Here is a 22,314-nt window from a genome sequence, read left to right as displayed (position 1 = left end):
ATTCAACAAAATGCAATACCTCACTGGTGTCCACAAAATCTTCTGGGGGGGGGGGGTCTCTGGGTCTGTTTTAAACTCATCCTCAAATGGGTGTATGAGGGGGTCTGTCCTAACTTTTTCATTCCAGGTAATAACATGTTTCTGAGTAAAATTCATAGCGTCAAATAACATCAATTATATAGAAGACTGTCAGAGTTGTATGAAAAGGGTTTAGCATTCCTGCTACATAGTCCCTCAATTAGATCTTGTATTATAGATGTCCTCTATAACCCCAGAAACTCCATCTGTACAGACGATCATACTCTGATTTCTGAGGATGAGTGTGGTAGAAATCTATTTGGTGAAATACATCCTTACAAAATACCAGGCAAATTTGACATACAAATCTGCATTAGATATCTACATACAATACAACATATGGTAGGTTCACCCCTCCTGACACAGCATCAAGTTCTCAAGCTACAGTACATGACCACTAGGGTCCTTCAGTACACTGCTTTTATATTACACATGGAAACTTACACATCTGACAAGAAACTGTGGTATAGAGCTGACAAAATGTCCTGTCACATGCTGAAATTAACAGCAAAGTTTGGTTGTATTACAGACATGTTGTACATAGCCATGTATTATTACAAGACACAGAGATACAAGGAAGCTTTATCTATAATAGATATGATCAAGGTCAAGTTAACACAGCCTTATGTGATATGTATGGGTAATGCAAATACAGAGCTGGTGTATACTGAGGCTATAGGGGGAAAGTCCTGGTCTACAAAGATGAGCATGGAATATCACACTTTACAACAGAATCCATTACATCAGTGAATTGATACCAGAACAACAGTCTGCTCTACAGAACCACTGGTCTTTATTAAATGTACCACCCTGTATCCTGTTATACATGCTAGAGATCTTGTGCTACAGACATGTAGACACAAACAGCTCTAGATGATCTACAGACCCTAGTTCACTATCATCAGGAACAGATTATAGAGTTACATTTCAGAGACATATCGTGGCAGATTCTGGGGATCTGTCAACAGGTGACAGGGAACCTTCAAGCTGCTCTGTACTCCTACCAACAATCTCTCAGACAAGAACCATTCCATAAAATACACACAGCTACAGAAATGAGAATACAGAGAGTTTGCCAATGGATACCTTTAATTAATTAAATGTCAGATGATATTTATAGGAGTTCACCTGATAGAGATTTATCATTTACATATCCTCTTCTGATTTCATATTTTCTTGTCTGTCTGTTTTATTACATGTATTATAAAGCTAATAACTAGTCTATAATAAAATGAAAGAGGCAACATTACTTATCATAAATACAGTCAAACCTGTATTAAGCAGTCACCTACGGGATGCATTAAAAGTGACCTTTATAGACAGGTGACCCTTGGATAGAGGTTCATCTTTTTAAAGGAATTTTTATACTAAGATGCCAGCTTATTGGTGTTTATATTATGTATTTCACTACAAAACATACAAAGAAGTTATATCTTGTTAGGTATTGGACATTAGTGATCTCACTTTTAATTTTTTACTTTATTCTGCATGCCTTTTGTTGGATGAACTCAAACAAAATTCAATGAATCCCAGAAAATTAACAAAAATTAATAAAATATTTGTATATGGAATCTTACAAGGTTAAAGCATTATCCCCCATCAAAGCAACAATTTTTTCTTCTGTAAGGAATGAATATATTATGCAAAGAAGAAAATCAATGGAATATTTTTTTATCTTAACTTGATTCGTAAAATTAACTTCTGTACATTAATTTTTTTTTCAAATGCATGTAATAGATTGTTGTATAATAAACAGACAAGTCACTGTCAGATGTACTTTGTTGGTATTGGTATTAAAAAACGACTGCATCTATTTATTAATTTTTGTTCACGATCCAGCACCGCTTCACCAATTATTTACATTAAAAACAAATATTGGGAATCAGCCGACTCCAGGTCAGCTCATTATGTGCCGTCAATTCAATAACGGACTAACATATCAGGAGCAGAACAAAGAATTACCTCTTTAAAAACATCAGAGATGGGATCAGGTGCCATAAATCACTATGCTGTCTTTTTTTAAATGAAAAAAATTCTACCCTAAGCATTAAAGCAGACATTCATAGCTAAAAGTTTCTTATTCAGCAGGGGTTTGTTAAAATCATAAATGTGACAATGAAACTTTATTATGAAATAATGATTATGGCTTAAAAATTTCAAAATTGTAGACTTGTTTATCGTTAAACATTTTGAAACTTCTGATGCCCTGTATCCACTTTCTATTAATTGTACGATCACGTTTTCAGTGTCGTCTGACATTTCATTGCCATGGTTTCCCATTTGGTAAACAAGGAAGTAGAGTAATAACAAAATCTAATTCACTCACGAAAATCCAAAAATATAATGTCAGTAAGCGTTACTTACCTTTGTTCATAAAAAATCATCTTTCTACCAATTTAACTTTGAAGTTTTGAAGTGGCTATGAAATTCACAATAAAATCTTATTAGGAACAGTATTTCAGAACTTAGCCACAGACACTTTTATACACAGGGTTCGGATTTATCAGGACAGCCATAATAGATGTTTTAAAAAACAACTTAATAGAAAAAATACTGTTTTCCATCATTCAAATGACATGATAAGAATTCAGAAGTTCAATTTTCATACTGTAAACAAACTTTTATTCGCGTGCTAGAAATTTTCGCAAAGTTCGCGAGGGCCTCATAATCGCGAAAATTTCTCGCCGTGATCCAGTCTTTAAAGTCTCTGTGTTAATAAAAAACTGATATAAAAAAGGCTTGATGGCAGAAATTATTCGTCGCGAACTAGTCTTACTCCATTAAATCGCCAAATAAAGTCGTCGCAAATAAAAGTTGGTTTACAGTACCAGTCAGATCATGTAGATATTCTAACTTTTTAAAAAACACCTTAATCCTAATTTTTCAGAGGGGTTCCTGAATTTTAATTTTACATTTAACCAAAGGTAGAATTGAATTCAAATGAGAAACAGAGATAGTGCTGATTTTAAAAAGTAAAATTTAACTTACGTGCCTTGTATGTAAATTGATTTCCTATCAGAAAATCAGAAGGTATACCAGGCTTTATTGAAAGAAATGTCTTAGACAAGTTGAATAAGAAAAGATCATATGCATATGTGGGTAGATTTTTTTATGAGGAATTTGATTTAAAATTCATTGACTTTTTGTTAAAGACAGTGTCCACTGGGAAATCAATTTCCTGAAACATTGTTAACTTCTAAAATTTTTGTCTTCTTTAAATGCTGACACATAAAATAAGTAAAAAAGTATAGACCCTTTCATGTAAAATCTTACTCTGTTTGATAATTGACAGTAGATTTCACAATTTTCAGCCAGCCTCTTATAACACAATCCTATAACATGAACTAATCATCAAAAGAAATCAATTCATGATAAAAACTCAAAGTTCAATTTTGATCACATTTATGGAAGATATCCTGTAATTACAGTGTAGCGAATCGTCGAGGGACAAAAAACCATGTGGCGAAATTATTGCTTCGCAGTATAGTTAAGGCAACACATGAAAAAAATATGGTAATGAGGTCATCATGAGGTCTGACGTCAGGACAGTTGCTCCGCCCTGATTGATCCATATTAGGAAATAGTGCTCAAAATAACTGTTTACCGGTATTTGCAAGACTTTGTAATAAACAGCAATATTTTCATGTTGAAATGGAAAATAATTAGTGATTTTCTCGTATATAAAATAGCATGTCTTTAAAATAATTCTCTTTTTAATGTGTCGTTTGTCTGCATTCGGCTTCAGCCAAGCGCTTGCACTCGGTGACACTCGGTGACACGGAATATTGTTTACATCTTAAAAGCGTGGCGACATCAGCTGAGATTTGCAGTGGATTTAAATGCAATAACCACACAATCTTTAAAGAAAATTGGGATAAAATAAGAGACAAGGCATTGCTTCTCCCTTTTACGAGAATGAGGACATTATTTCGGAAAATGTCAGAAAACAGAGACGACGATTTGCACCAGCTCCGTAGATCCATCACTGTAATATTCCAGGCCAGGTATGTATGCGCATATGTAGGTACATGTATAGATCTACAATATGTATTCATGCTTTTATCAACATCAAAGAAAAACCCTGAGTGTGTGCATGTTCATTTAGATGTATTATTTATAACAGTCAGTGAAAAATTGTAATGCATTGCCTTGTGTGTACCCCCCCCCTCCCCCTCTATACTAAGTTGCACACTTAATGACTTTAAAATTATTAAAATTTAACTGCACTAAATATGTACTGAGTTCTTGTCAATTAGCTCATTTTCTTTGAGAGAATATGTGTAGTAATGGAGGTCATCAAAACACAAATTTAAACTAAATTAAATGAGATGTTTTCATTGTTTCAGCTAATGATCCACTAGTGACTATAGGCCTAAACAAGCAATGATCATGTCTTTTGACAAACATGCTACACAATTCAAAAAAATTATCAGTGTCATTATGTTGAAATCATAGAACCTCAACTGCTTGTAATTTTCTGGAATTTCTAAATTAATGAAAAAAAATATTCATTTTTTGTTTAGATTACATGTATATTAAAAATATTTGTATAATACTTTTATCATTGTAGCTGTCCAGAGTTTCAGGCTTAAAGAACATGGAGAATGAATAAATAAAATATGTATCATTTCTCCACAGGGTATGTATACTTCTAATTAAAAGCATTTCACATTTTTAAAGTATGTATGTGTTATATAATTTTGTTTTTTTTTTTCATTTTGGTAATGGTGAAACTCAGAATTTTGTTTAGAAAATATTCTATCAATAACTGTTGTAAATGTCAGAAGTTTCACTTTCCCAGAGAAGTTTTGTAACACATTTTTTTTGCCATTTATATGAATACATGTAACATAAATTCACTGCAGTATACAATGTAGCTTAATAGTCTGGTCCTGAATTTTAAAAAGAAGGCTAGAAATAACTTCTAACGGCAAATAATTATTATATGGTCCAGCATAGTTTTTTAACATAATTCGAGTATGCTGAATTCGAAAAAATATGCTGGCCTTCATGAAAATGGCGTTTAAGAGGTCAAAATGGCGATTCAAAATGGCGGACATACAATTTTTCTAATTTTCTCTTAATGTCGTTCAAAATGGAGAAGTAATGAGTGAATATCTTACTGAGTGTAATAAAACTATAAAAAATATAATAGAATGCTAACATAATTAGTTTAACTCAGACAATTTAGTCCTTTTTTACACTTAATTCGAATTTTCTCTGATTTATTTGTCTATTGTGTCTTTATTTTTGTTTGTTCAGAATTTTACATTTGCAAACATCCATACACTGCAAATTTGTATTTTTTCCTCTACATCTCACTATTCCACAATCGAATGATGGTGCAGCTGTAAGTTAAAAGTCAAAATGGCGATTCAAAATGGCGGATATTCTTTTTTTCCTTCAAATTATCTCTTAATGTCGTTTAAATAGGAGAAAGGATTTGTGAATATTTTATTGAGTGAGTACAATTAACTATGTAAAATTCCAAAAGAACACTAATATGATCACTTCAGATCTGAAAATTTATTTGTTTAAATTTAAATTGTGTTATTTAGCTCAAAATTGCAATTCAAATGACGTTTTATACACTCGATTTCGTAAAATACCCAAACTGCTGAATTTTGATTTGTTTTGCAGAAAATAAATTACAGGTTTTTCTTTATTCATGAAATAATTTTCAAATATGTAATGAAAGTTGAAGGATATTTTTATTAATGACTTAGGATTTTTATAACACGGATTTTTGTTTAATTACTTCTATTATTAAGATGATTTTTGACGACAATTCCGAAGACATTTCACCTATTACCCGTCTTATCATGCTTCTTCATATAAAAAGTTAATAAAATCATACAATCATTGCTGTTTTGAAAATTAAGCTACCCCAAAAGAAGTATTCTCCAAGCATTAAGGCGAGTGAACATTGTAGTTCGAGGGCTGCTAAATCATATCAGTTGTTGGAAATTCTTGATCTAACTTTAGTCCAGTGAAGAAAAAAAATGTTTATGTTCATGTGGAAGGTCTAGTGCAACATAACTTAGTATGATTTTTAAAATGATGAACCACGACCAATTAGAGGGCTAGTAATTGTTACATCATATAAATCTGAATATATTATAATATCCAAATATAAACATATTTATTAAGAATTATCAGTATAATATACGTAAACCATAAATTTTCTTGATTGTCCAGCTCTGATTCTGTGTCCCTACATTTGCATTTTGTTATTCTCAGTCAAAAATTCAACTGCATTCTCAAATATTTCATGTTGTGAACGGTCCTCCTCCACCAATTTTGTATTGAACAGTGTATATAAATTTAAAAATTTTGAAATTTACAAGATCTGAAAGAAGAAAAATGTTTATGTTCAATCCTCCCCTCGATTCTTGATACAATCTTACAATATCCTAACAAAGAAGTGGATTAGGTTGCCTTGTAAAGTTCTTGGAGTGTTCAAGAAGTGTTCAAGAATATTTTGTTGTCAAGAGAAGTGTTGACTAGATCGAAGTCAAAAATGGCTTAGGCCTATTGGTACGAAAGCTTGTAAGTGATTGGAATGACAAGGAATCTGCAGGCGCACTTAAATTGCATAATTATATGTAACTTTTCTCACCAAAATATGCACAATGTGATTCCAGATGATAACGTTTGAGAATTTTCTTGCCTTGCTAATAGAATGATCTTTCTATCCTAAAAGACAACAAATCTATACGCGGTCACGAAATAAAGAGCTACATGTCTTGAATATCAGAGATTTTTTTAATACCCCCCCCCCCCCGCTTGAAAAGCGGGAGGATATAGAGTAATCGGTATGTCCGTCCGTCTGTCAGTCTTTTACACTTTGGGGGTACCCATCTCTTATCCAAAACTCCTCTCATACCACTGAATAAAATTCGATAAACTTTCACAGAATCTTTATTACATATTGCCATTGTGTACCTCCTATTTTACTTTTTGATCCAACACATTATTTTTGATTTCACATAGCAAAACATGGACACATTCATTATTATATTCAGATGGGAGTAGGGGGTATCATTTAGTGAGCTAATTGCTCACAGTACCTCTTCTTCATTTTGCATAAGCTATTGGATAAAAATAGACTTTTAACATTTAAACATAAATGTGTTGTTCACTGAGTGTTGATTGATTGATTGTATATTGTTGAATGCCGAGTCGGCAATTTTTCAGCCATGTTTCGGCGGACTATCAGTTTAAATAATCGGTCTTTGAAGGATTTTGGTTTCTCTGGCGGCCCCCAGTGAGCTTACTCTTTTTCAAACTCCAGAGAAAAGATATTTTTCGTGCCATGTGGGTTGTCACCCTTGACACGGGGCACCATTTTACTTGAGTGTTGAAAATACCAAAATTCCGAAGACAGACTGAAACATACTGTAGATCACTTATTTTTCGCGACACTTTGTTTTCGCGAGATAGTCCTTGACTCTTTATTAACGAGACAAAATTTTCAGGAATTGTGGTCATTGCTCTATATAATCTTACGGGATTCTATTATATGCGAGAATGAAATTTTCGCGAGCATACCTTCTCGCGTAATTACACGAAAATAAAGTTCTCGCGAATAAAAAGTGATTTACAGTATAGCAAATAAAGCTGGAATAGAAGATGTTAGTCGATAATACTAAGTTCTTATAAGTGCTAAAAAGCTAGAACAAAGTATTCGATGAAATCGGACATTTCAAGAATTTCTTCAGATATATTTGATGGTGTGCTGAGGGATGTTGAGGTTGAAATGCGAGTTGATAAAGACAGGATTCAGGAATGATTTTGGGTGGACGGGGGCTCAAAGGCTTTGGAACACGGTCAAATACGAGGGGGGAAATTTGAAAACTCCTACATGTAAGTCGAGTTTGTTTTAACTACTTCCAGAAAAAAAAATGAATCTTTTCTAGTATTTTTTGTTTGTTCATATTTAATGGAATAATCAATATACTATATATGTATAAAACAAACTGTAATTTATTTTCTGCATAAAGACTCAATATTAAGCAGTTTGAGTATTTTACAAATTTCAAGTGAATATGACGTCATTTTGAATCGCCATTTTGAGCTAATTAAGACACTTTGAATTTAAACGACTAAATTTTCCGATTTAAAGTGATCATATTAGTGTTCTTTTGGAATTTTACATTAGTTAATTGTAATAGCTTAGTAAGATATTTATAAATCCTTTCTCCTATGTAAACGACATTAAGAAATAATTTGAAAAAAAGGAATATCCGCCATTTTGACTTTTAACTTACAGCTGCACCATCATTCAATTGTAGAATAGTGATCGAGATGTAGAGGAAAAAACACACATTTGCAGTGTATGGATATTTGCAAATGTAAAATCCTGAACAAAGCAGAATGTAGAACAATAGACAAATAAATCAGAGAAAATTCGAATTAAGTGTAGAAACGGCTAAATTTTCTGAGTAAAACTAATAATGTTAGCATTCTATTATATTTTTGAAAGTTTTATAACACTCAGTAAGATATTCACACATTATTTTTCGCTTTTTAACGATATTGAGAGAAAATTAGAAAAATTGGATTGTCGCCATTTTGACCTCTTTAACGCCATTTTCATGAAGGCCAGCATATTTTTTCGGATTCAGCATACTCGAATTAGGTTAAAAAACTATGCTGGACCAAATAATAATTATTTGCCGTTAGAAGTATTTTTTTCCTATAAATCGGACCAGACTATAATTTGCTTTGTCAAATGTAATGCCATTTTATTCTACAATGTATATTTAGTAATCTCATAGCATATAACTGCATATATATTGTGTGCATGGTGTATACTAGCTGCAGAACTGTAGCCTTATGTTTTTATATATTAGTCTTTGACCATAACACTACTACAGATCCAGTAAAGCAACAAGAGGCCATTGGGCCTTTTATACCTGTATTTTTCAAAAAAAAATATGATAGTAATAAACGAATATAAAATTTATTCTTTCTGAATCAAAGGAATTCCATGCAGGAAGAATACACAAACACAATTTATCAGCAAGTCAAATATTAATGCAGACTGACGTTTTTCATACTAGCTGTCACAATTTTCATTTTACTAATGATGGTTATGGCGTACCATCATTTCATTCTCACCGTATAGTCGTTACGGATAGCTGGTCACGGTTGTCAGACCAGTTTTTAAAATTTTGTTGACAAGTAAGTGAGTTCTGAGCAGGCCGTAGAAGTGAGAAGGTGTGTCCTTCCTAGAGAAAATATCGTATGACCTGTGTGGTCGCGTAAAATAGTTGTGTGCATCAGGCCTGAATGTTTTGTGAGTGTTTGAGAAGCTTTCCTGTGTGGGCTATAAAGTAATGTTGAGATTTTTGGCAGCGGTGAGTTTGAACTGTATATTTTGTTGGCTACGTGTTTTTGCTTTTTTTTTAAAGAAAAAGTTATTATTTCACAGTATTTTCTAAAGTATTATGTATACTAGATGCTGTAGATCACTAAATTTTCGCGACACCTTATTTTCGCGAGATAGTCATTGGCTCTTTGTAAGCGAGACATAATTTTCACGAATTGTTGTTTTTCCTCTATATAATCGTATGGAATACTTTTAAACGCGAGAATGAAAATTTCGCGAGCTCATTGTCTCACGTAATTACGCAAAAATAAAGTTCTTGCGAATAAAACGTTATTTACAGTAATATAACTTACATACTAAGGCATTCCATATGAATACGTTTTTTTTTTACCGACTATGGAAACCCAGACTTTGAAATAATATGTTATTCGTATATCACGTGACGGTCAGATTTAATTTTTGAAATGTTTCTCATTAATCGCTTAGGTGCGGCTGATTAAAACAATTATTATCAACTTTTTGTTTCGTAAATTACACTTGACTTATCCTTGTTAACCGGAAATATGCTTGGGAAAAAATGTAATGTTACTCAGGTACAAAATATTTCACAAAAAGTTCAACCTACCGAGAACTCCTAGGGTAATTCCCCCTCAGTCTCGTCATTTGTATTTAAACAAAGCCTTCACCAATTTTCCTCAAGCTAAATTCGGTTAGAAGGGAAACTCTTCTAACAGATTTGTTACAAAAGAACTCAATTACATCCTAATTACATTGTAATAACCTGTTCAAGGCTCTTCCATACAGATATGATAAATTCTACTTTTACCCTCGGATGTGAAAAGGGGTTATTGTCAAACCTTCATTTTCGTATACTGTATATTTTGAACACGCTGCCTTTAAAACATGAGTAATAACACAAAATTCAGATAAGTCAGATTTTAAAAAAAAGGAATTAAACACTTTTATATCATACACTTTACACGCAGATTGAAATGAGGAGTCAATTTTTTGACACTCTCCCAAGCAAAACAGTTCAAGTTTGCAGTGACTTTACGTCATTTTCAGTTATGACGTCATACATTTGTAGTTCAGAGAAGTGAAGACACAGAGCAGACTGCGGAATTCTCTGGGAAGCCTTAAGGTACCTGCGTAAAGTAAAGCCCATCGAACTCACACCTTAAAAATGTTTTTCTTCCATCGATGCTCTAGTGTCAACAATCTTTGTCCGCTGCGTTCCCGGAGCAAAAATAACAAGGGCAACTATTTCAATATACTAGCAACACTAGTTATCTTTCAGTTATAAGAAATTTGTCTTGCAGTTCTTGATCCTACCTCTGATGTCTTGAAGGTCGGCGTATGCTCTGTTCCTATTTTGTATTGTATTTTGTATTGTTTTGTCGACTTTTGATCTTGAATACTGTTCGTTATCTCTATATTTTCCATTCAATAATTCTGCATTCTCAAATGTTCAAAATTTGCATTTTTTGTTGAAAGTTTCAATTAAAAAAACTTTTTGCATAGGTAACCTCTAGGTTTTGTATTTTGTTGATAATTAGTATGCCGTTTAACGTCCCGCGAGAGAGTTTTTCATTCATATGGGGATACCACTAGATGCTACGGATAGGTGCAAATTTTGACGTATACGAGATTGTCCGATTAAAAAGTGGAGTAAAAATATGGAATAACTTACAGTATTCAAAATCAGTTTTCTTTAAAAAATACAAAATAGGATCAGAGCAACTACGGATCTACAAAAAATCAGAGGCGTGATTGGTTGCAATGAGTATGGAGGAGTGCTAATCCCCGGCCGACAGGTCACGCCCGCTGAGTGCTTCTTGTCATGGACGGGAATTAACGAAAAATCTATCGTCCATTCAGTACACATAAATAATGGACTAACAGATAGTGTCACAATTTTTGATAAATGGTTTGGAAATAATCCCTCGCTGTAACTAAGCTTTGAAAAAGAACAAAGAGTACGTGCAAACAAGAGTTTATTTAAGTGTTCAAAACAAGATATAGAACATCTGCACACACACAACACGCACATCTACAGCACTCGCACAAATAAAAAAAATAATAATAAACAACAACAACAACAACAAAAATAATATTGACAGTATCAATATACCGACTATAATAACGTCATACCAGACCCGACAAATGTTTCATTGCAATATACGAATAAAATCAAAATCGAAGCCACTGACTGTCGAGACCACAAGGTTGACCCAAGACGTTACCGTAAACTGGTCGTAGACACACCGACGTTGGTTACTCATACACACGGTTGCGATACTGTCCAACAGTCGCACGTCCCTCTAGCCTTCAACACCTTAGTACGTAGAATTTCCTCGAAGGCCTCAGTATGCCATAATGTTCACATGCTACTTCAAACACGCACATACATAGCTGGCCACCTATAATAAGTTACGAAGTCAAGTGATATCATATCAAATATGGTTTTATCTACTTAAGAGAATTCTTATATATAAATTTCTGTACTTAAGTACATAACTTGTAAATGAAAATTAAAACCGACCTTGCACCGCAGATTTATCTTTAAATACATTTAAAGCTTCAGGAATCCTAAATAAAGATTAAACAAGTAGATTCCATTCACATTTTAACATTTATTAAGCTTTGGATAACGCCTATATAAAAAAGATCTGAGTTGCTTTTTTTTAAAATCATAATGTACAAATATCTTGAAATATGATATTTCTTATATATACAAGCATGGCGTTTTACAAGAAAAAAATAGGGAAAAAAACGCAAAGAACTATAATCTTTTATGCTCATTCTAAGACACAGCAAAACTCATTTGATCAAATTTAGTTCTTCTTAAAAAGAAAAAAAACCGAAACAACAAATTATAATAAAACATTTAAAGTTAATACATTGTAAAATATAAAACAAATATATCAAGTTGAAACTAAAATATTCTACAGAGGTATTGTATATGGAGAGCATAATAAGATTGCTGTGTATAATTTATTAATCAATGTCTAATAAACATGGTAAAATACGTCAAACAAAGGTTACATGCACAAAGGCCTAACTTTCTTTCTAAGAGTTTGAATAGGAAATCCTTTATACCTATGTAGATTACAAAATTGAAATCTTTATTGTCATACGTGTACAAGGCCAAATTTTCTATCATGGTCATATCTTACTTTAAAACATATTTATTCTTTATTTCAATAAAACAAATATAACTAGGTGTTCTGCTTGAAAGTTTATATATGTTAAATGCTAAACTGTTTTTTTTCCAGTTTTTATTAAAATATGTCAGCATATGTTTTCGTATAAATTACTTTTCAATTTAAGAAAATTGAACACTTTGCATTGCTGTTGAACAATGAAAAATCATATCAATTGTCCAATAGAGAGAAATGTCTTGGCTATATTGCAACTCTGCGTTTAAACATTTTTGGTTACTAAAAGTGTTGATGAATGTATGTATTGTTAGGGATGTTACGATTACTTTCCTTTTAAAACATTCTCAGCCTTTGATTTTCTGGATTTAACCTTTTCTGGGTTCAAGCATATATACGATTTAGGCCCAGTAATGCGATAGTCGAATTCGTTTACGTGTGGAAGATTCATGTATCTTTCATCCATTACGTCATCCCAAATCATCTGGACAACGGGCGGGAGCGGATCAAATCCTCCCCACTTTGCAAGTTCCTTGTTGTACCGAAATTGCCTATCAATATCTCCCATGTAATGGGCAAAGGATGGCGGTTTTCCATCTTTCAAACGAGACTGGAAATCGGCTTCACTATCAGCCCTCATCTTTTCTTTTGTTGGTAGTTTGGCTTTCCCAGCAAGTATCAATACCGCAAGTTTTGCCATTCCATAATAGTGAGGAAAGTAGGTCAATTGACGAGGAATCCCAAGAAAAATCAGGTTTTGGTATTCAATGTGAACCATGTGTTTATATATGGGCTGGATGCGTTCGTCTTTTATCGTTATGATGTCCTCTTTAAAGAAAGGAAAGGAATAACGATATCCAGTACAGAATATGACTGCATCCACTTTTTCAGAAGAGCCATCGGGAAACACAACTGAATCCCTTGTCATTCGGACAAACGGGGGCCTTTGTTCTATATCTTTAGGGAAAGACGGCGGGAATTCCTCTGGATCTCGTCTGTGGCATGCAAAAACCTTAAAAAGGTATAGGTATAAGCAATAATCAGTTAAAATCTCGAACTTTTTTTTAACGTATATTAACGACAGAGAATGATCATTGACAACACACATTTTAAAAAAAAGCTCACTTCAACAACGGCTTCAGATGTGCAAATAACTTTCAAAAGACCTTGTTTTAAAAAAAAGAATAATGGGATGTTCTCTGGAAAAAAAAACACAATCTTTTTCAAGCCTACTACCTTTTTAGCAAACTTTGAGACATGCATAGAAATGTCTTCCCCTGAGAAATGGCACCCCAGGATAGCAACTCTAAGACCGTCAAAGTGTTCCTCGTATCGAAAATCCTTGCTGTGAATAATTCTTCCCTCGAATGATTTCATTCCTGGAACATTTGGAGTGTACTCGTTGGTGTCATGTCTGAAATTTATAGCAGGAAATATAAAGAATTGAATGCAGATGAAGTGTTACTGGTTTATTTTTTTCTGATGTAAAGACTACAATTTTGTCAACATTTAAAATGGCGTTTTCACCCACAGGATTGTAGGTATACATCAAACGTCTAAAGGAAAATGATAAATGTAAGCTAAAAAGGTAATACAATGGGTGGAAATATTAACCATTGTGGTTTCTAAAATGTGTCAAATGTTATCTATTTGTAGAGTCAAATCAGTTTGGAATGTATTTTTAAACAATGATTAAGTTGGGTTTTTGACATACTTAGTATTAAATATGTAAGAAAAAAGTTTTATACCCGTTACATACGAGAACTGAATCGAAAACTTCCGTTTTGATCTCAGACAACTTGTTCACGGGAGAAAATGTTACCAGCCATTTAACAAGGCTCTTTTCCTGGGTCTCTTTAAGTGGTTTGACATCTCGAACAAAAGTTTGCGTCTGTAAAAGATAAAGCTCTGCATGTTTAAACCCTTAAATGATATTTACCGCTGATATCAGTCAAGTACGTAATTGTCTGTAGTTTTGCATTCCATACGCCTTTAAAAATACTTTTGAGTTTTGAATAATATATAAAAATGAGGATTTAATTTTGTGGTTGGAAAAAGCTTTAATAGTTGTGCATATGGAAATTCACATCTCGTGGTACAATATAGCTATATATTCTTTGGTCTCTCTTTACCTCGAAAACAACGAAAATTTATCCACTACGAAAATATGAGATACAAAGTTCTTGATAAATCTCCGTATGGAATCTTTCTTATAAAGAATATCCCAAAACTAGCAGGTTCTCACTTCCGAGACTCTAGTTTTGCTGTTGATATTTTTCGTCATTTTTACCGCAAAGAATGATTATACATGCATAAATATAAAAATATTAGAAATCTTTTTGTATCAAAACTTTAATTAGTTGATCTCAGTCGACATAGGCTAACGCTTACCCTTATGTATGGCCTCAGCTTGTAGTGGTCTACGAACATGTTAATGTATTGAAGGCATTGTTGTCGTGAAATGAACGACGTCGTCCATTCTTTGGGATAGGGAAAATCCGGAAACTCTTGTATTTCTTTAGGAATATTGATTCTGCAAAAGTATACCCCAGGAGCCATTGTCATTTGTACATTAAACGTTGAGGTTAAGGAAGCTCTAAACTCTAGCAGAAACTGTTTTTTTTTTTTTTTTTTTTTTTTTTTTTGGACCCAGAGAAAAATATATCATATAAAAATATTACGCATATTGAGACTTTTTCATTCATTTAGAACATTGGGTACGTGCTTCGTTTGTGCAGGAAAAATGTTCAAAGACAAGGACTATTTGTGAGCAGAAATAAATGCTGTTTACTTACATTGGGAAAATTAATGAAATAGATTGATTACATCTCTAACTCTTGGCCTTTTATAATGCTAAAATATTTTTCATCTATTACAAATTATGCTATTAACTGTAAATAACAATTTCTTTTGATCTTACATCTAATGGTAAATCACTCTAACTGAATAAAACTACCCTATAAATAGAGCTCTTTAGTGTGCAGTGTTTAGAGCGTCCATAAGTAAACACTATTTATTCAGCTTATTTTTAGAGTTTATAATGTGAAGCGTTTAAGCTGATGATCAATGTAATTATGATAGTATAAGTTGTCATTTTATAAATCTCTATTCGAATATTTGTAGAGTAAAACTGACAAAACATTTTACTCGGAGTTTTCCAATTAATGGAAATTAATATTCAAAGTGAAATATTTATTTGTATTCTTTATAGTCGATGCAGGATGTGGAGATAACAGACAATATTCAATATCAAAGTCCATAAACAAAACAAAATAACAAACAGTATTCAATATCAAAGTCCAATACAAAAAAGGAGTAAAGGAAGCACGGACCTCCAAAACATCAGAGGTGGGATCAGGTGCAATGGAGAAGTGAGCTTCCACTGTTCACCTATCACACCCGCCATGCGCTCCTTGTCATAATCGGAAAATAACCGAAAATCTTTTGTCAGTTTAGTGTATAAACAATGGACCAACAATTAACACGAAAATCGTCTGTCAGCATTTGACTCGATAATTTATTCAGTGCACTTGGTGGATTTTATGATATTTGTCGGTCTCTTGCATACACAATAATACAAGTATCACCTTTCAAACAACTCTGACGTCACTTTTCAAATGCGTCATAAGTCTGTGCTGAAACTTTCATCAGCCTTTCTGTTAAAAGTTTCTTTTTAATTTCGAGAATAAGAGTTTTTAAAAATTTGATATTTTAGGTACCTTATAATTTCTTTTTCTCTTATCAATTTATTATAAACTTGTTGTTTTACATCCAATTTAATATATCACTTCACTTTCAACTCCGTGCAATCGGCAAAGAAAGTGAAGCTGCTACGACGGTATTTTTATCGACTTCAGTCAATCACAGCTACAAAACAAAGACTTTCCGATCATCGAGTGAGCACACCACGAACTAAGGTTTTTTCCCCCTCTGAATTGGACTATCTGACATGATTTCAGTAAAGCATCACATTGTTCTTTTTAAACCTGCTACAAATATACATCATAAGTAAAGAACTTCTCGTTAATCATGTTAATACAACCTGTAATCGTCATCAGGCAAGCGGTTAGATATCTGACAAATAGGCTCGACGAAAGTATTTCACCAGCTTTACAGAATTTTTTAGTATGACTATAGTCAGCATCCCTCTTGGTCAGTCGCCCCCCACATTTTGTTTTAAAAAATTAGATCTTGTGTTTGTCTAATATCAAATCAGCTAAGCAACTGATGTTTTAGTCTCAGCTAAGAATGTGTTCAATGTTAGTATATTGTTTGCTGATATTAAGTCATGCTAAAACTGCTAATGGCATTTGCAAATTGTTAAACTCTCTTATTTCAAATTATGCAATAAATCAGTGCATTTGCGTACTTACTTTAGATTATTGTAGAGAGGAGAGTGAATGGGAAGTCCAAAATCGTCCTTCTTAGTTTGGTCACTGTAGTTCCAGATACCTCCAGGCCAAAAATTACGTTCAAATGCAACCGGTTCAAAAACGTCACGATTATCACACAGGTGCTGTAAAGATAATGGTATTTACATGTATTAGAGATAGATTATCTTTATTCTTGTATTAACATTTTCTTAAATATTCAAAAGATCAACCTGCTTGCTTTCTTTACAAACCTTTTTCTGTTTACTAGGGTTGATCCGTGAATGACAATTAATATGACTATTTTTGATATATTATGAAGAGATTTAAAATAGATATTTGAAGACCATGTCGACAGACCTTCGGAAACCTTTCCGTTTTAGTGGTCATAAGACTTGGTATGGTTTTTGGGGCACTTACTTCTGACGGTTGGGAGTTAATTGTAGGATTGTTGTCATTTTCTTCAAGGACAACTTATTTCTGTTTTTAAAGTACAAGTAATTTTTGTTGAATTGAATGTTGAGCTAAATATTTGTATGGTATATAATAGAGCTTCCGTACAATGTCCTAGTGTGAATGTAAGCCGTCAACTGTGAAAGTCTGCGCTCGTTCTGAAGGTTCATTTAAGGTCAGATGATTCGTTCCCCAAATATCTGTTTTGTAATTCTTCATAATGTATAAAAAAAAAATATACAAAATTTTAATAACTTTATGATTTCTTAACTGGTTTCTAATTTTTTTTTTAAATTCAAACACTAAAAGTGTGCTTTGTGCAAACTAAGGTTTTTTTTTCCTAAGAGATTATATAAGAAATACGATCCTCTGGTATCTCGTACGAATGCCTGCTAAGGTACCTCAATTTTTTGAGAGTAAACATGTTAAAGTAGTAATTCTTTAATGACAAAATATTGGGAAAAAATATACACTATTGAGGAACGTCTCGTCTGTCCTTGAATATTATATTACCTATTGCGATATTCAATCTCTTTATTTTTTTTAAACCTCGATGAATACTTTACATGTACTTACCGATAAGCAAGATTCCCTGACCAGTGATTCATCAATCAATGAATCAAATATAGGCATTTTAATTGTGTTTACATACAGTATTCAAACATCAAATGTGTTATATTTACCATACTTACACCGTAATCCTACAAATAATTATTTAAGGAATTACTATAGTCATTAGAGTATGCCAGGGCATCAACGATAGTTGGAATATGGGATAATTGGAAAAAAAAATATACTGCGTTTCGAACTTATCGTTGATGTCTCAGGCATAAATGTACTTTACTACATTGTTGACTAGATATTGATTTAAAATATTTCCATTCATTGTGAAACAAAATTGTAAAGTTAGATTTTAAAAATGTAATAGATTTCAAATTACAAGAGGCTTCCCTTGTTGATTTTAATAGTCCTCGTCAATTGATGTCAAACACAAAGTCTGACACACGAGATGTATAAACATGTAAGGCTTCCTCAGCTACTGACCTATTTCCACACCAATGGCGAAATTGGCAAATTTATTATTCTAGTAGAAGGATAAAGTCTACAAACTTTCAAAGAGTTATCACAGAGAAAACAAAAAATGAAAATATTTATGCAGAAGCATTTAATGAAAGGAATTAGATATGGAGGTAACACACAGCAATCACCTAAAAGTCCATAAAATTCAGACTGAAATCAGAGAAAAAGTTCTCTCGCAGGGGTGATAAGGAAGCATACAGAATGTTATCCCTTGACTTTGTCAGTGATATATCATGACGTCATAGTAGGAGAGATGACGTCAATTTTAGAAAATTTTTCGCAATATTGGTTTTTAGAGATGTAAATTAAATCAAGAAAATGAATGGAAACCTGTAAACATTAACAAAAATAAAATGTTTTTTTTTTAATTTTGTTATGTTGTATCTGTCATTTTAATCAAAATCTACCACCGATGACATCATATGTGTACACCACTTAGCTTGGGAATTGATCATGTGTAAAGAGAATTTGGTTAAGACGGCATGTACAAAGATGTGTAAAATGGAGTATAAAAGCAAATTTCGTGAATATTATGTAAAATTTATATGGAATTCAGTTAATTAAACATGTATGCTTATCTATTTTCATCGACTATATTCTCTTTCTAAGACAGTCAGCTATCGACTTATCCTGTTCGGCCTTCCTCTGTCATTCGTGACAAAAATAATGCAACAGAACAACACTAAGCTGGATATTCCAAAACATACGATTTGTACAAATGGAAAGTTTGCCTTCTAAAATTCTTGGAAAGTGCTGCTAGAATCACGAGTTAGCTTGTTTTTACGAAAAATCTCGGTTCATATGTATAAATTTCAAAACATCGGGTAATTAAGTTTTAGTGCGAATTGTGTGGAATAATCATTTTACTGACGGGACAGTGGGATTCTAGAAGCACGTTTTAGGCAAAATAGATTTTTCAACTATATTTTTACTCAAAGAAATTAACAAACTCCGGGGTATTGTTGTTCTGTTGGCTTGTTTATTAAAAAAACATTTCGCTATTAATAGAAGTCACGTGATGCTGTTCTTGTGGTGCACATCTTTTATCTTTATGCAATAGTTAATAAAAGTTTGCGTTTATCAGCATTTTTGGTAAATTATCAAACTAAATTTCCTTTCACTTTCCCAAGAATAGTTTAATATGCTTCCTAAAATGCCCGCGAAAACATAGGAGATGGATTAAATGTAATGGAGGAAAAAACAACCCTCGAGAACTTTATTTCCGCTCAATGTCAAACCAGCTAAAAATGCATATTAGTAGCAGAAAAATAAAGATCTTGGAAAACATCGGAAATGGGTTAATAATATTCGATCCTCAGCCAGGAAGGATAACTCCAAAAATTAATATTTAATTTGAAATGCATCAAAATGAAGCATGAAAATGAAATCTTTTCAAGCAACAATTTTCATTTTATTTATCTTTATGTTTCAAGGTTTTTGAAAGTCTTAAAAATAGAATAAAAATAAGATTTTCTTGAATCCAGCCTCAGATACCAATGCTTATTTGCATGTTATGAAATAAAAGTGATTTGCGGTATCTTGCTATGATAGCCAAAGCCTTTTACACTATGTATTATAGAATACATGGCTTAAAAAGAAGAAAATACATACAAAATAAGTTTAAAAAATCATGACAATTTCTCTGAATGCCTTAATACGTATTGTATTTAAACCTAAAATATTTTTGATGATCAATTTGAAATTAGAAATTGCATTGCCGATATTTCCAATTCGCTTTTCCTGCAAAAATATATGAGATTTGACAATTTTCCCTATATAATACGATTAACTTTAATATTTAACTTTAAAGAAATCCTGTGAATAAATACATATCTTTGTGGATTCAGAGAGGCTTTTACGAGTATTTTTAATTACTTAACTGCTAATTCTATGAAATTGAGAAATGTCATGAAAGAATAAACATTACCCATTGAACTGTCACACACGCACCGTGTTCCTCGACATGAACGGTAGAATGGGAAAATTTGTAGACAATTCGGTGTGTAAATTATTACCTAAGAATTGGTCTGAAAAACATCAGTCAGGATAAGACATCATGATGCATTTATTTGCAAGTCATTGCATCGATCATAGAAATTGCGTAATAATGACTTTAAACGAGACAAGTGATATGCCTGTTTCTGAAATCTACTTTTTTCAATAAATTCCCACGGTTAGAATTGCCTTACCTAGAGCAACCTTTGAATCAACCGAGAGACATTAACACCATATCCTAGTGATATTGGTATAATTACTATAAAAGGGATGCTAACCGAAGAAACATAACTATCTTAATTTTTTATTCTTTATAATGTACAGTTTGTTAATCAATTTTTATTTCGCGAGAACTTGTTTTTCGTTTAATTAGAGAGCCATTGTGCTAGAGAAAATATCATGCAGCTGGCGAAATACGTATTCCTAAAGAACATAAACTGTGTTTCGTGAAGCATCTGTTTCGCTTATTAACCTGATAAGGGATAAATGTCTATCGCAAAAATGAGAGGTCTGGAAATCAAGTATTCCAAAGTTATTTGAAAACAATTTGCAAAAATAATACACTTTTTCTCCGATCGCGATCCGCGAGCTAATTTCTTTTATTAGGTTTGGTTCTTGCATCTTTTTATTAATTGTAGGGCACAAAGATTTCTTATTCTGCTCGTTGGACCCGTATTTAAGGTCAGACGAGACGTTCCTCAAAATCTGTTTTGTATATCTTCGTAATGTATGAAAAATGTTCAAAATTTTAATAACATTCTGATTTCTAGACCAGTTTCTAAACGTTTTTAAAAGATCCAAACGCTTAAACATTTGAAATTAGAAAATTATTTATTTGCCCCAAAGGATTATATAAGAAAAACTACCCCTAGTATCTTGCAGAAATGCCTGGTAAGGTACCTCAATTTTTTGTTAGTAAACATGTTTAAGTAGCAATACTTCAATGACAAACTCTTAGAAAAATTTATCTATTATGAAGGAACGTCTCGTCTGTCCTTAAACAATATTATGCTAAGATATTAATTAGATTTTACTGCACCCTGGAAATTCTTGGCTACTTTCTGTTTTATTTCTGCTCAATTTTGTAATATACATACGCTTACTCTACAAAATTAACAAAAATATCCGATTTTTTAATGTTCCATTTAAACATTTTGGAGTTAACATATTGATATATTAAATATTCAATCACCTTTCCACGTGTACATCACTATTTAAAAAAATAAAAACATTGAGCACCTGAAATATGACTTTAGACACGTTGCTCAGTTATAGTATTTTTTTCTTATTGGTAAAGGCACAAATAAGCTATATTCAAATATATCAAGACATTTATCGCATCTGTTTAGCAAATGAAAATCTTTAAAGTGCAAAATACGTATGGAAGTAAACAAACAAGGCAAAGTGACTATAACCTGGAACAGATAAAAAATGTCTGTTGTTACCTTGAGACAGCAGAGGCCTGCAGGACCCGCCCCTATCACCGCCACTCTCTGCTTAGTACTCTGCGACATCGTGTTCACGACAGTAGTCCAGAGTTTTTTTTACCCCCGCTTTATTTATAGGGGATAAGATGGTTCAATAATTTTACGTGGAATGCGACAAGAGACATGCATATCTGACGTGGGATTCTCTCACCTTCACCTTGTTTGGCATCTTTTTCTATTATTTTATTTTTTTTTAATGCAAAATGCATTCTTTTGGGTTTTTTTTATTTGTTTCTTTATCAGAACACGTCAGGCACTAGTGTTTCTCGGTGCATTGAAAGATTCATCTGTATTTTTGTGCGGAGACAATTTTAGGCATGAAGAATTAAAGTTTTGTGCTGAAAAGAATTAATATATTC

The 22,314-nt window shown here is 32.6% G+C and overlaps 1 protein-coding gene across 1 annotated transcript; it reads right to left on the bottom strand.

Annotated features, from left to right (window-relative positions):
* Window positions 1-11,445: 11,445 nt before the first annotated feature.
* On the bottom strand, window positions 11,446-22,047 carry LOC134234704 (flavin-containing monooxygenase 5-like). Its single transcript, XM_062716759.1, has 6 exons — window positions 21,914-22,047; window positions 16,944-17,086; window positions 14,962-15,103; window positions 14,319-14,461; window positions 13,807-13,984; window positions 11,446-13,582 (listed from the first exon to the last, which is right to left on the bottom strand). The coding sequence occupies exons 1-6, from the start codon at window positions 21,980-21,982 to the stop codon at window positions 12,896-12,898; spliced, it is 1,362 nt and encodes a 453-aa protein (XP_062572743.1). The 5' UTR covers window positions 21,983-22,047; the 3' UTR covers window positions 11,446-12,895.
* Between the last annotated feature and the right edge of the window lie 267 nt (window positions 22,048-22,314).

This window comes from Saccostrea cucullata, unplaced genomic scaffold, assembly GCF_032062105.1.
Source record: "Saccostrea cucullata isolate Sc308-1 unplaced genomic scaffold, CSIRO_AGI_Scuc_v1 ctg889, whole genome shotgun sequence".
Lineage (NCBI taxonomy): Eukaryota > Metazoa > Mollusca > Bivalvia > Ostreida > Ostreidae > Saccostrea > Saccostrea cuccullata.
This window is presented reverse-complemented; position numbering and strand designations above follow the sequence as displayed.